The following is a 15,975-nucleotide window of genomic DNA, read 5'->3' on the forward strand; positions in this document are numbered from 1 at the left end:
ATCAAATTTAAACCACATGCTCCTCCACCATTATAGAATACCTATGTAACTTCAATTCTTGTTTTTAAACTAAAAATATACTCTATTTTTTAATTTAGTCCTTTAAATTTGTATTTTACTCAATTTAGTATTTTGACTACAATTGTTTACAAATTCATTCTTCACATCAATTCTTTGACTCCTTCATACTCCCATTAATCTTTTATTCTTAAAATATCTTATTTGAAATATAATATAGTAAACATATTTTATAATTTTTGATTGTATGTGATATATTAAATAACAGTATAATATGAAAAGAATATGAAGAAAATATATAGCTTATATGGTTAGAGAAAGCCAAAAAATTGGAATAAATATGTAATATATACTATAAATAATTATAATTAAATTATTATAGAAACTCGAACATCTCAACTCGAAAAATTTTCAAGTTAATTTCAAGTTATAAAATATAACTCGTCAACTCGAATAACTCGAAATTTTTTACTTGACTCGACTCGATTGAATGCTCACCCCTATAATGAATATTAGTTTTTTATTTTTAAATTAAGTAATTTCATTGTAATAATTAATAAATTAAGTAATTTAATTATTATAATCGATAAATTAAATGAATTGATTGTTATTAAAATATTAACGTTCAAATTATTTTTAATGATTTAATGAATTATTTGGGACAAACAACTAATTGAATGATATATCTATAAATTTTTGAAATCTAATAATTTGTTTATGATCTTATTGATAATTATTTGACATGTGATATATTTACGGCTAAAAGGTTACAGCATGTTTATTTTTAAAAGTATAATAATACATATAGTGGCGCTTTTCCCGAAATATCACATATACCCTAAAATTTTTCCTGTTAGGTACACTTCAGATTATTTTTTTCGATCTAACACCCTTTGCAGTAAGGCGCGCGCCCTGCTGCGCGCTTTACGCTGATATGACGCCACGCGGGGTAAGGCGTGCCCCCTGCAGCGCACTTTACGCTGATCTGGCGCCACGTGGGGTATAGCACGGGGCAGGGGTCGCGCTTTACCTTTAAAGCTGACATAAGTCAGAAAGGCGCGCCCCCTGCGGCACGCCTTAGGTTTAATTACTCACCTACCCCGGCCGTTCACACCCCTCCCTATAAATACCCCCATTCTCAATCACTTTCATCACACCAATTCCTCTCAACTTCTCTCAAATACTCTTATATTCTATTTTAACTGTTTAAGGTATATTTTATTATATTTAATACTTTGTTTTTAATTTATTTAAGTATTTAAATTTTTTAATATTTTATTTAATTAATTTTTTTTGCAGATATAAAATGGAATGAGGTCTACTTCGCTTGGATGGAAATAATATATCGCGACATTTTACTAATACGGTAACATTTTAACGTTTTAATATAATTTAAATTATTAGTAATAATTTATTTATTTATTTATTTAAAGCATGATTATTAGTTTAAAATTTAATATTTGTAATTATTTAACTTTAGGAGAGAGACCGTGTATTAGATCCTTTTATTAGGAACCTTAAGTTAGTGATACCTAGTCGTGTCTTGCCATATTTAGTAGAAGTTAGATTCGGTCACATAGGTAGATATGAGGGTCACTGTTAGATAAAATCAGACCTTATTTCTGCCTTAGTGGAGCGGTGGAGGCCGGAGACCCACACATTTCATCTTCCGTGCGAAGAGTGCACGATTACACTTGAGGATGTTTCTATGCACCTGGTGCTTCTGGTGGCTGGAGATATGATATCGGGGATGGCGCACGGTTCATGGACTGCTTTGTGCAGGGACTATCTAGGACGTGTCCCGGAAAGTTTTAACGGTGGTCGGATACTGTTAAATTGGTTAAATGCCAATTTTCGGAAGTTGAGCGATGACCCCTCTGATGATAAAGTTAAAATGTATGCACGGGCATGCATACTGCAGCTGATAGGAGGGTTGCTGATGTCGGATAAATTGCACAACCAAGTTCACTGTATGTGGTTGCGACATCTTGGCAACTTTCGTCTGGTCGGATCACTCAGTTGGGGCTTGGCAGTTTTGGCTTTCCTGTACAAGGAGATGTGTCGAGCCACTGACTACAAGAAAAATGCTATTGGCGGATGTCTCCTGCTGCTACAGTCTTAGGCATGGTATCGATTGCCCTTTTTATGTCCCGTTGTCAAGAACCCATTTGTATTTCCGCTACTTTAAGGTAATTATAAAACTGATTTCGTATATTAATTATTTTATACAGTGTATAATAAATTTTATTTTCCTTGAATAGGTGGTCTACTGATAGGAAAAATCATCAGGAGCTACCTGATGATTTAGAAAAAGTTAGGGTGCTAATCGATCAGAAGGTTGGCATATAGGTATACATTTTAATGTTTAAAAATCGATTTAAGATTATAGTTGTATAATTAGATTATTATTTTGATAAAAATTATATATATTTGTTTTAGTTTGAATGGGTTCCATATTCTAATGATGATGTGAGGATGGTGATTCTACCTGAGTTGAGGGGCCTATTAGATGTTTGGATGGCAATGGTACATTTAATCTGTTATGCGATCGTCGAGTGACACTCCACTGATCGCATGCTCCAAAAATTTGATTGTTTTCAACAAATTCCGGAAGCACCTCGCAATATGGACAAGTTACATAGCATAAATAGACGCGGCAAGACCGATACAGATTGGCTGGTGAGGCATCATGAGTAGGTCGTACTGTGGGAGGATCGACATCGGCGCCTTCCCTATAGAGAGCCCATTTTTACTGACCTCTTGATGGTTGCTGACGGTTATTATGAGTGGTTCAACAGTAAGGGGAAATCGTTTCTGCTTTCTGAGGATGCACGAGGGCGGACCATTCAGCGACGTCGACAGAGACGTTCACCGACATATCACTATCGTCCCCGACTCGTGGACATAGAGGAGATGCTTCTGGTTCATCCTCAATTGCACCAGCAAGACCTTCACAGCAACCACCGTCTACAGCGACTTACACACCGCAGCCATATGTGATGCTACCACCGCCGTTCCCTTACCTGATGTTGTCGCCGCCGTCACCTGGTTTTAAAACCCCACCGCCGCCACCGTTTCAGAGTTTTATGACCCCTCCTGAAAGATATTATGGGTCTATGTTTGCATATCCGACTTGGGGTTCATATACTCACATTTTGGCAGGTTCAACCTCATCACCCATGGCCGCAGCACCGACACCTCCTATACAGTTTTCACACTCAGTGATGTCTGTATTTTATGAGTTTTCCCAGTTTTGCAAGCCGGTGGGATAGTCAGTCATACACCTCCATGTCCTTATTCTATGGAGGTGCTTCATCGTCATCAACTCCTCATCAACCTAATGTAGCTGCTCACGACGACGACGACAACGATGATGGTGATGGTGATCACAGCGAGGAGTCGCAACCACTGATACGAAGAAATCCTCCTCGAGACCGACAACCACTCTCTGCGAAACATATTCGCGTCGCAGACATCGATATATTTTATTTTTTTATTATATTTGTATTTAGTTGTTTATTGGACTTTTTTATTGTAATTTTTTATTTATTTATCAGTTTCAATTACCCATGCGCACAATTAATTGATGCTCATTATTCTTCTTGTACATTCCATTGTAGTTCGCAGCAATGTGTCAGAGACAATACCTATGTTGGACAAAGGGTGGTTGCCACATTGGACCCAAAGACTCAATTTTTACTTTGATCCCAGCTCCGCGATCTGAAATGACACAGATGTTTTCCCTCGTGATAACATGTGCACGTAAGTTTCGGAGGAAAAAAGCCCAATAATCTGTATTTTCTCCTTCAACAAGAGCAAAAGCAACTGGAAGAATGTTGCGATTGTCATCTTGGACAACTGCCAATAATAAAACTTGCTTGTATTTTCCATACAAGAAAGTATCGTCGATCTGGACCACATGCTTGCAATATTTGACAACATTAACGTATTGTGGGTAAGTCCAAAAAACCCGGTAGAATTGGCATCGATGCGAAGAACTCGATCATTATGGTATGCATAGGAGGTTTCAAAGTCCATAATTGTCCCAGGATTCAACCTCTGCATCAGCCTAAACCAACCTGGAAGTTCATTGTAAGATGCATCTCATTTGCCATGAAGTTTGACAATGGCATTTTGTTTTACCAACCAAGCTTTTTTATAGGAGACAGTGTACCCATACTGCGCCTGTATAGCTGAAATTAACACAACAACAGCTATATTAGAGCTGCTTTTACCATGGGCATAATGGCTTGGCATATCACTTCAGAGTCCAAGTTTGGATGATCTTGGTTGACCCCTCCGGCACAACATGTGTGAGGACCGTTGTATATTGTTAGTTCTCATCTGTTGTTTTTCTTCTTCCTCTTTGATACGCGAACCATCCAATTGCATCCATTTTCACGTCGGGCACAGTAGGATACATATTTTTCTGTCGTGGAGCGGTCAACTCTCGATTAAACAGAATTACGGATATTATAATTTTTTATAGCCGTCATCGCTTCTTCTTTGCTTGAAAACTCCATGCCTAAAGATAACTCATCATTATTTATTGATGAGTAATATCCATAGTTACCGAGATGAGACATATCCACAAATTCTAGCCCGTACATTGCACCATAATCAGCTTCATACATGTGTGTTGGAGGGTCAATTTGTGTCACATTTAATGGAACTTTATCTACATTATCATCGTCATCGGAGTTGAATTGCGGTGATTCTAGGTGAATGAATAGTCCAGTCTTAGCACCATCCGCACCATACTCACGAAGAACCTACTACTTTCATGTCTTCTCCTTGAACTAGAAGGCATATCGACATTGATATCGAAAAAGCTAGTAGTGGAATGCCTCCCATTGGAGCTTGAAGCCATCATGTCAAATGGAAACTGAACAAATTGTTGCGTCGATGGAATCTCCATATTAAGGTCAAAGAAATTTGCAAATGAATGTCTTCCACTTGAACTGGACGCGATGTTTCCATACAGATTGTTCGTGGACCCACCTCGGTAGATATCGTAAGGAGTTACGGATGAATGTCTCCCCATTGATAGGGGTGTAAACGAGCCGAGTCGAGCTCGAGTATTGTGGAGCTCGACTCGACTCAAAAACTTTGAAATGAAGCTCGACTCGACTCAAAAACTCGCGAGCTTAAAATTTTCAAGCTCGACTCGAACTCGAAATCCTAAACTGAAGCTCGTGAGCAGCTCGAAAAGGCTCGAAATGAAAAAAAAATTATTAAACTTAACTCGATTGAAGCCTCAAACTCGAACATGAACCTTAAATACAAGAAATCTTACTGTATTTTTTTATAAAAAAATCAATACATAAATATTAATATTATTAATAATTTATTTCTAAAAAATAAAATCTTAATATATTATATTTTCGAGCTGCTCACGAACTTTTCGAGTCGAATATCGAGTAGCTCGTTTCGGCTCGTTAAGAACTCGAGTCGAGCTCGAGCTCGAGTCGAGTCCATTCGATCCGAGTATTTATCGAGCTTTGATCGAGTCAATCTCAAGTAGCTCGCGATCTGTCTCGTCTCATTTATAGCCCTACCCATTGAAGTTGATGTGACAGCACCATGATGCGGATTTCCCATTATAGCGTTAAAATCATTACACATTACAGTAGTCGGGCTGTCAACTTGATCAACTTGTTCAGCCAACCCATAGTGGGAGCTTAATGACTGACCCCGAACAGCATGCACTTGAACAAACTTTGCGTTCATCTCAATATCGCCGTCTGAATAATTAATTTGATAATCAGTCATCATTTCAAAATCATCATTGTTCGATAGTTCGAATGCTGTATAAGTTAATGGCAACAATGATGTTGGAAATCTGTACTGCAACGACGACATTCTTCTACTACTTCCAACATGAACCTTCATTGAAATCTTCGTTATCAGCTCCTCAAGAGTTATGTTTCTCTTGAATGATATTTTAACACGCTCATTTGATACGAAAACAATGTCGTTTCATCTTCTTGAATTTCTCCATCATAATAAACAATAGCTGAAAGTCGCGTCATTCTTAGAGTTTAAAAGTACGACAATATTATATCTGCAAAAAAACAACTGAAACAAACCTGATTAAATAAATAATATATGAACAAAAATATAACACAATAAAATTTTTACACATAAACGTAAATAATTTAAATAATATAATTTTATATTATTACATGCACCACAAAAATATTACGACGTATGCTCCTGTTTTCCCCTTGAACTGGCACAGAAATTAATTGAAAACAATTACAATAATATTTTTTTTCAAATAATCATAATAAACAATAAGTATAATAATAAAATATTATAACAAAGTTACCTTATAACGAAAGATCGAACGAACTTTTGAATTAAATATAAGAGGATTGGCGGGTGTTATTTACTGGTTGAAATGATTGTTGTATTAATTTCTCGGTTGAGAGGGAATTATGAGAGAGTTTACGGGGAGAGGGCTATTTATAGCCAAGAGGTCCGGGTAAATAATGCAAGGCGCGGTGCACCGCGCCTTGCATTATGCATATCTGATAATTGAGCATGTGATAATTGAAAAGCGAGGCCTCTGACCCGCGCTATAACCCTATGTGGCGTAAGGCGCGCCCCAGGGGCCGCGCTTTAGACATGTGTGTCCATGTCAGCTTAAGGCGCGCTAAAAGGGGGCGTCTTACCCACGTGGCACCAGATCATCGTAAAGCGCGTTATATGGAGCGCACCTTACTGCAACGGGTGTTAGATCGGGAAAAATAGTCTGAAGGGTGCCTGACAGGGAAAATTATAGGGTATAGGTGATATTTCGGAAAAAACGCCACATATAGCCTCAATAGGCAATTTGAAATACCATTAAAATAATAATTTATTTAATAAACATTTTTAATCAATAATTTATTAAAATAGCATTCTTTGTATGTCATATAAGTTTTAGATTCTAATTGAAAAATTTGTAAATAATGAATATTAAGTATATCATTATATAAATTTATTTAATTGACACGCTAAATTTAACGAAAGATGGTTTGATTGAAATTAAATTAAAAAAATTAGTGATCTATTGATAAATCTTTTAATTTGATGGTCAAAATAGAATTGTCCCCATAATTTAGTGACTAATAGAATAGTTTACCCCAAAGTAATTTATAGGGTTGGGTATATATTTGAGTTGGGTATATATATATATATTTGGGGTGGAACTTGGGCTAGGTTTATATTTTTAATAGGATTGGATTATGGATATGAGGTTTCCCCTCCAAATTGTTTATTAAAATATATATTATTAACAATATTAATTGGGAAATTTACCAACTTGGACCCCAATTTAAATTCATTTGGACTTTTGCCTCTCATTTTCGAGTTATAGTTATAATTTGGTCCCCTGAGTCAATATTTGCCATCGGTTGGGTAATTCAAATGTTGTACATGGAAAAATGAATGGTATAATTGCTAAACTTCGATTTCATCCATTCGAGTTTCGACGGATATCCATTCTTGAATTATGTAAATGCTTTGTTTCTTTCAGTGTACCGTTTAAAATCGATGTCGCTCCGACGACTCGATCATTCCGTATGTGTTAGACTTGGACCGCCTAACAGTTTTCTGATTATGTCTCGTCGTGCTTCAACTCCACATGCTACTGCAAGTTTTCAGATGTAGTATGTTTACACTTTTTAAGTCACATTTTGTCCTGCCTGCACAAGAATCTCCGCTTTCCCTGTTACTTATCTTTGGGAACTTATTGCAGAATGCAGATACATCGACTAATCCGAATCGAGTATTGGATGGTGTTGTTTTTATCCCTTTGTTCTGCTACTGTACGGTATAAAATCTACATGCTGTATACTGCTGCAGAGTGCATTGAATTGGGTTGAGCATACCATTTTTAATATTGGTGGAGTTGTTGCTTGGGTGATAATCATCAGCTATGACACACTACAATTGTGCAGTTGTATATTAGAAGCAAAAATTTATAGCCATTATGGTTTGTTCTGGTGAGATATTAATGTCATTAGTTAATGGGCAGACACTTGCTTGTTATATCGATAGGCGTATCTCTTTCATCTGTCTCACTTGCTACGATCTGTGTTTATGCCATTTTCAACTTGAGATTTCTATTCGTAAAATGCTGCTTTTAACATGACCTGCGAGGAGACAGATTATACTTTCCTGGTTTTCTTAGGCTTCAAATAGGCAGGATAGACCAAATGGGGTGGGTGGGGACAATCGGTCATCTATAAAATTTCAAAATCCCATATATTTTAGATATTATCTTAGTATTTTCTATTAAAATTCTATTTTAGTCTCATAAAATTTTATAAATTCAATTTCTCTTAAAATTTTATAAGTTCGACCCTCTAACACAAATTATAAATTATTGCGGAGCAACATGTAAAAAGGCATTTGGAAAAGATACGGTTGTGTTGATTAGAAATATCGAAGAATCGAGACGCTCAAATTTTATCTAAGCATTTGAAGAAAGTTTAAGAATATCTATTATATAACTGAAACGATTATGCAGTCGATCAGAATCTTAAACAACAAGCTATCACATTTCCGAGAAGACAGTCGTAAAAAGACTCAATATAGTATAAGATAAAATAGCAAATATTCTTTAATAATAGAAACATAAAATACAATATCTAATTATTAGAAATTTAGATCGATTGACGTAATTTATGTCATTGAAGAGAAATGCGCATGGATAGAATTCTCCCCCTAAGGTAATAAGAAATAGTCTTCAAGGGGTATGGATTTTCATGCATAATTCCAATTTCTCTCGACTTGAGTGATGTTTGGCGTAAACAATTTCAAATTTTCCAGGAAGATTGGAAGAGACTTAACGGAAAGGTGGTGGGAATTGAAGCACAAATACAATGGAATTGGTATACGAAATAGTGTATTAGGTAAAACTTATTACTACAGAAGTACATATTTAACAAACTTAACTAATCATTCATCAACCAAAACCCAGACCCCCCCCCCAACAGGCAAAAACAAATACTGTAATTAACAGACGGGACAAAGAAACACAAGTTTCAAAAAAAAGTAACCAAAAATAAAAATTACTGATCAAGGGCATTAGGGCCGGTACAGTAACTCACGATATGGTTCCAGACCCACTGAACCAAGTACCTCCGTCTTATCCCATTCATGTTATACGTGGCACCACCTCTGTCGTTCAATAACTGCCCCGTGTACGACCCACCACCACCGGTTCCGTAGATGCCCTCGCAGAGATCCGCTATTTCCACAGGAGCCACAGGGTCTTGCCCGGCGTACCAAGCGTTCACCAGTGGATTGGTTGCCAGCTCGGCAACCTCGTGTCCGATGACGCTTATCATCCCGTCGACACCCACGTCACCGTTGGGTGACTTTAGCCGCTTTAACCCCGGCATGTATGTCGGCACGGCGAAAGGGTAAGCGCATATTCCCGGGCAGAGCTTGGCGGAGTTGCCCACCCATGCGTACGGGAGCGTGTACCCCACGATTGACGGGAATGTGAAGTAGTGGAATCCGCAAACTTGGCCGCAAAAATCCTGGACGTACACGTCGTCGGCTGTGAGAAGAAGATAGAGCCCGCTCTTTGGGTTTATCGGCAACGGCTTCGTACGGGCCGTCACCGCGCTTTTTATCACGGACTGTATCGACAGGCGCGTGAGTGACTTCCCGTGGGAGTAAAAACGGTCGTTTTTCTCTTCACCCAAAAGCACCGTACGGGAAATGTTGGCCCCAGTTTGGTCCGTGTAGAGCTGGACCGTCTTCCACCACCCGGCCACCGATGGGTGCTTGGAATCAACGGCGGAGATCGAGTTGATGAACTCGCGGATGATCTTCTTCTGGGAATTCTGCCACCGGCCGTACCAGATTGGGTGGATGGTGATATTAGCGGTGAGGACCGGTCCCATGTGGTATCTCATTTTAACGAACTCCGACGAGCCCTCGTATTTTTTAGAGCCACCGAACATTAAATCGGAGCTGTTGGGTTTTATCCATGGACGATATCCGGTGACCGGAGTCATGACCACCACCAGTGTAGCAACGGCAACGAGGCTGAGCAACACCGATACACGGTGCATTTTTAAAAAAATGGGGTTAAGAAAGAGAAAATTTTAAACGGCGAGAGCGATAATACTCTGTGAGATGGATTATGAGCTTTTATATACATAGACACACGGTTAGAAGAGGAGGATTTTGATTTTAAAAAATGGCGTAAAAATATACTATTTTAAGTTTTGTGAGTTGAGTTTTAAATGTATATTTTAAAATTGAAATATTAATTCGATTAAGTAAAAAAATAAATTAAAAGAAAAATGTGTATGGTTCAAATTTATTTAATTATATATTATATTTGTATAATTATATATAATTAAAATTTTAATATTTAATATAATTCCAAATGATATTTTTATAATTTTCTGATTCTTTTCTTTTACTTATTTATATTCTTTATAATCGTTTATTTATTCATATTACTTTTATATGTTGGGATATGAGAATATTTTGAGAAGGTTAAAAAAAATAAAGAAAAAGAATTATAATTGCTGCAGCTGCATTGAGTTGCGGGTAATGGAGGACAGATAGATTCTTTAAAGTGAAGAGAGGTGAAGTGGACCCCGTAAGGGGTCAGAGTGGGGACATCTGATCTTAACTTTTTTTTTTTTTTTGGTTTCCAAAGAGCGCGGGAAAATGATATGAGGGTAATTTAGTGATTTTCGAATAAACCACAACTGTATCTTTGTCTGTGGCTTGTCAACGTGGCTAGGATGATAAGAGTCAGGTGCTGGCAACTGCTGCTACCGTGTAGTGTAACCATACAAGCTTAACGCCCGTTCACCATTACATATTAAAAACAAAAGTAGAACACTGTTTTTAATTTAAATATAAAATTTTAAAACTATTATAATTGTATCGTGTTTAAATACTAATATTTAAATTTTTAAATGTTTGAAATGAATATTGGATTTTCGATCCGACAACACGTGAGCTTTTACTTTTTTGGTGTTTTCAAATTGTATAAACTCGATACTTCTTTGCTCTTCATCGTATTTATAAAATGGATCATATCATAATTTTTTTATGAGATTTACAATTTTATTTTATTATCACTTTAGTTTATAATTTTACAATTTTTGGAATAGTTCTATTTTTAAGGGCTTAAAATATAATTTTACCTGTAATAATTGTTTTTAACCATAAACCTTCACGAATGACTACTTCTAGTGGTTGGGGGTGCGATTTGAGAGCGAACGACCTCATTTAACTACATACATATGATTGGCTTTCATATGATTTTAAATCATTTATCGCAAGGGTTACATGACTAACTTCCCTGTCATTTTGCATTGCATGCATATGTTTCGGGGCTGTTTGTTTGCCTCTTAATGGAATCATTCAGAGCTGAATGCTGAACCGTTCAGCATTCAGTGCATTTGTTTCGCACCTCTGAATGATTCAGTGCTGACTGATTCAGCAAAACAGTGTTAAATGATTCAGTACAAAAGTACATTCTGAATGATTCAGATCCGCTATCAAACAACATGTCACATTCAGAACTAATTCATACAGAGCCTCTTAATCATTCAGCATTTGAATCATTCAACGCTTAATCATTCTGAAGTAAACAAACAACCCCTAAGAGTGATAAAGAATATTAAGTAAAGTTTTGAATTGAAATTTTATGAATAAAAATATAATATTAAAATAATTTATCCTTTACCAAAATCTTATTCAATTTAATTTAAGATATACAAAATAATTATATGATGACCTTGACTATCAGAGGTTTAATTAACAGAACAATCAACAAGACAATAACATAAATGTTTAAGTTAGTGTGTGCATGTTTTTATCATCAACCATTTAATTAATACCCACAAAGTACACTTCTATCCTAGTAAAAATTATATCCAAGTGTTTTGATTCGTTATAATATTAAAATGAGAAAATCGCCTCAGTGACCAAAAAAAAGTTATAATATACGATTTTAATCAACTTTTTTTGGATTTGCCAAAATGACCAACAAAATCGCAACGCGAAATAAAAATCGCAACGCGATCCCCAGAATCGCAAATCAGTTTCCAAAATCGCAATGCGATAGTACAAATTCGCATTGCGATTTTCCAAAATCGCAACGCGAATATGAAAATCGCAACGCGAACACATAAATCGCAACGCGTATCCGTAAATCGCAACGTGTATCCGTATATCGCAACGCGTATCCGTAAATCGCAACGTGTATCCGTATATCGCAACGCGTATCCGTAAATCGCAACGATAATACATAAAATCGCAACGCGTATCCGTAAATCGCAACGCGATATTTAAAGCGCCATTATAATCGCTACGCGTATTTTATTTTCAAATTACAAAAACCAATATTAAGACAAAATCCCGTAATCGCAACTCATAACCTAAAACCTAAAATCACAACTCAGTCCCATCTCCATCTCTCACTCTCTACGGCGAAGAAATCCGTCCCCATCTCCGAAGATTTCCGTCCCCATCTCCGGCGAAATCCCTCACAACCATTCACGGTCAGAAATCCCTCACAATATTCAAAATGGAAAATCAACCTCCGAGGGTTAGTTTTTTTAATTATTTTTATTTTGAAATGTTTGCATTATTGTAGGTTTTTCATATTGAAACTGATGATAAGTTTACTGGTCATTTCAATAATAGATTAACCATTTCACTTAGATTTCATTTCGCGTTACGATTCTGTCGTTGCGATTTTCATTTCGCGTTGCTATTCTCTCGTTGCGATTTTCAAGTTAGTATTTGTCTTTGTCTTTGTTCTGTCTTTTGGTTGAAGTAATGCAATCCATTCAAGTTTCAATTTGCAGAAGAGTCGCAACGAGATAAATGAAAATCGCAACGAGAGAATGACTGTCGCAACGAGAGAAATGAAAATCGCAACGCGAAATGAAAATCGCAACGAGAGAATCGCAACGCGAAACCAAAATCGCATTGCGATTTTCATTTCGCGTTGCGATTCTCTCGTTGCGATTTTCATTTCGCGTTGCGATTCTCTAGTTGCGATTTTCATTTCGCGTTGCGATTCTCTCGTTGCGATTTTCATTTCAACCAAAAGACAAAACAGTGTTGCAAATTTTAGTTTCAAGAATAAACTACTACTTTTTATGTTTATTGTTTTTGGTATATCTTCACAGTGTAGTTTTTGGTATATCTAACTTGGTATGTTTATTGTTTTTGTAGAAATTTTTTTCGGCTCAATTGACCTTGAGAAATAAAGTCAGCCTGGCCACTACAATTGCTTCGAAGCTTTCACCTGCTCAAAGACAATTGTTTGAGGAAACCTGCTTCGGGCCATGGCTGAGAGTACAGCATCCGGGTGGAGATGCTAATTTGACCCATTTGTGGCTTCAGACCATGACATCAAATCTACCCGACAGTATACAACGTGGTGAGGAAGAGATATGGTTTCATTTTCCACCAGCGTATACTTGTTTTGGGCGGAAGGAGTTCTGCTTAATCACTGGTCTACGATTCGGACACGATGATGTAGGCCGGTACACTCGTCATATCGCCCGCCCATCATGGTTATCCCGGGTTTTTCCGGATGAGTCAATGGAGAAGCCGAACCTACATGTCGACGACCTGAAGAAATTGTTTAATAAGAAAGCTGGTTTCACTCGGATGGATGACGTCGATGTTGTCCGAGTATGCCTTCTACTACTTGTGTATGCCGGTTTTTTAGGCAGAGAGGCCAGACAACCTATTCATCGGGAGCTAATAATATTGGTAGAGGACCTGAATGCATGGAATCTGTTTCCGTGGGGTTCGTATATATGGAAAGCTACCTGGACTAAGTTGTCGTCTGCCTTTGATGACCGCAAAAGTTTGCGGGGCGATGGGTCCAAATACACTTTGTCAGGCTTTGTTTGGGCCTTTAAGGTAAGAATTTCTATATAATGTTTCTAAAATTATAATTAATTATTTAACAATTACTAATTTTGTTATTATATTGTTTGTAGATTTGGATATTCGAGGCTTTCCCCAGCATGCGTACATATGCAATAAAAACGTCAAATGATATTCCCAGGGCTATTTCCTGGAAGAGGAAAACTCTGTTGGATTGGGAAGACTTAATACCATATGCGACAATAAATAATGTAAGTTAACACAAATACTTTCATATAATATATAAACAAGTTATTAATAGTAGACGTTTAACTTTGTTTGAGTTTTTATATTTTAGGAGGCCAACATTCCATTACAAAGACTGACACCCACGGAGGAAGAGCTTGCCACTGATTGGTGGCAAGCTAGTCAGAGTTTTTTTGATGGCACGGATGATGAGCAGCATCCACTTCCTCCAATTCGAGAGCCATCACCTCACCTAGAGCCATCACCCGATCGACCCGACTATACACCTCTAGAACGAGAGCCATCACCTATCCCGTCACATCATCGAGCCTCTTCTCCACCATCACCTCATGATAGGCGACCGGCAAAGATGCCACGACTCCTATCTCCCTGTTCTCCACCTCAACGGGATGAGTCAAGGGAGTTACGTGATGAGGTCAATGCCTTGCGTGAGGAGATCGGTACTCTACGCGATAACGATGGTGCATGGCGTGTGGAGGTGTCAACTTTACGTGGTGAGGTTGCCGCTCTACGTGAGATGATAGTATCGTTGCAGAATGAGGTTCATACTCTACGCAACGAGGTAAGTTTAAGATTTTCCATATTTAACTTAATGATAAATTTACTCGTAATTTCACTTAGATTAGCCATTTCACTTAGATTGCTTAGTAAATTTATTCGGTTGCTGCCAATTCTGCTAAACTGTGTATTCTTTAACACTGTGAAATAGTATTTGTCTTTGTTTTGTCTTTTGGTTGAAAGTAAATTTGTTCGGTTGCTGCCAATTCTGCTAAACTGTGTATTCTTTAACATTGTGAAATAGTATTTGTCTTTGTTTTGTCTTTTGGTTGAAAGTAAATTTGTTCGGTTGCTGCCAATTCTGCTAAACTGTGTATTCTTTAACACTGTGAAATAGTATTTGTCTTTGTTTTGTCTTTTGGTTGAAGTAATGCAATCCATTCAAGTTTCAATTTGCAGAAGAAGAAATAGTTTACTTTCGCAACACGAAACTTAAAATCGCAACGCGAAACCAAAATCGCAACGCGAAATGAAAATCGCAACGACAGAATCGCAACGCGAAACCAAAATCGCAACGACAAGATCGCAACGCGAAACCAAAATCGCATTGCGATTTTCATTTCGCGTTGCGATTCTTTCGTTGCGATTTTCATTTCGCATTGCGATTCTGTCGTTGCGATTTTCATTTCTCGTTGCGATTTTGGTTTCGCGTTGCGATTTTAAGTTTCGTGTTGCGAAAGTAAACTATTTCTTCTTCTGCAAATTGAAACTTGAATGGATTGCATTACTTCAACCAATAGACAAAACAAAGACAAATACTAACTTCAGGGTATTAGTTTGAAACATATTTTTCTTTGTTATCTGATGCATTTTGTGAACTATGATAGAATAATGACTTGGGTGAATACAATGCAAGTTTGAAACATATTTGTCTTTGTTTTCACTGTTTAAATATCATGTCTGTTTATTTACTGATTTTTGTATTTAATTATTTAGCGGCCCGATAGAGTGGATGCTTTACGTCGGGTTATGCTTGCACGACGGAGTTCACGCATCAGACAGCGTGCACGTGCTATTAAGTCTCCGTACACCCCAATAGTGCGAAGACACCGCAAGAAGAAGCCCGACTCGCCTGTCATCCCTCAAGAGTCCACTCCTATCGTTGAAGAGGCCCCCCTATCATTCCTCGAGAGTCCCCTCCCACCGTTCAAGAGGCCACTGTCATCATTGAAGAGGTCCCTCCCACCATTCAAGAGCCCGATTCACATGGCGTCATATGTAGGCTTCTTGAGAAACCCTCTGACGTGCCGGACATGATGGATTCAAGTTGGC

At 37.4% G+C, this 15,975-nt stretch overlaps 1 protein-coding gene across 1 annotated transcript; it reads right to left on the reverse strand.

Moving 5' to 3' along the window:
- Positions 1 to 9,073: 9,073 nt before the first annotated feature.
- On the reverse strand, positions 9,074 to 10,185 carry LOC120181906 (protein EXORDIUM-like 3). Its single transcript, XM_039186934.1, has one exon. It carries the CDS (start codon positions 10,092 to 10,094, stop codon positions 9,081 to 9,083), a length of 1,014 nt encoding a protein of 337 aa, XP_039042865.1. The 5' UTR covers positions 10,095 to 10,185; the 3' UTR covers positions 9,074 to 9,080.
- Positions 10,186 to 15,975: the final 5,790 nt, after the last annotated feature.

The sequence above is a fragment of the Hibiscus syriacus genome, unplaced genomic scaffold (assembly GCF_006381635.1).
Source record: "Hibiscus syriacus cultivar Baekdansim isolate YM2019G1 unplaced genomic scaffold, ASM638163v2 tig00112609_pilon, whole genome shotgun sequence".
Classification (NCBI taxonomy): Eukaryota; Viridiplantae; Streptophyta; class Magnoliopsida; order Malvales; family Malvaceae; genus Hibiscus; species Hibiscus syriacus.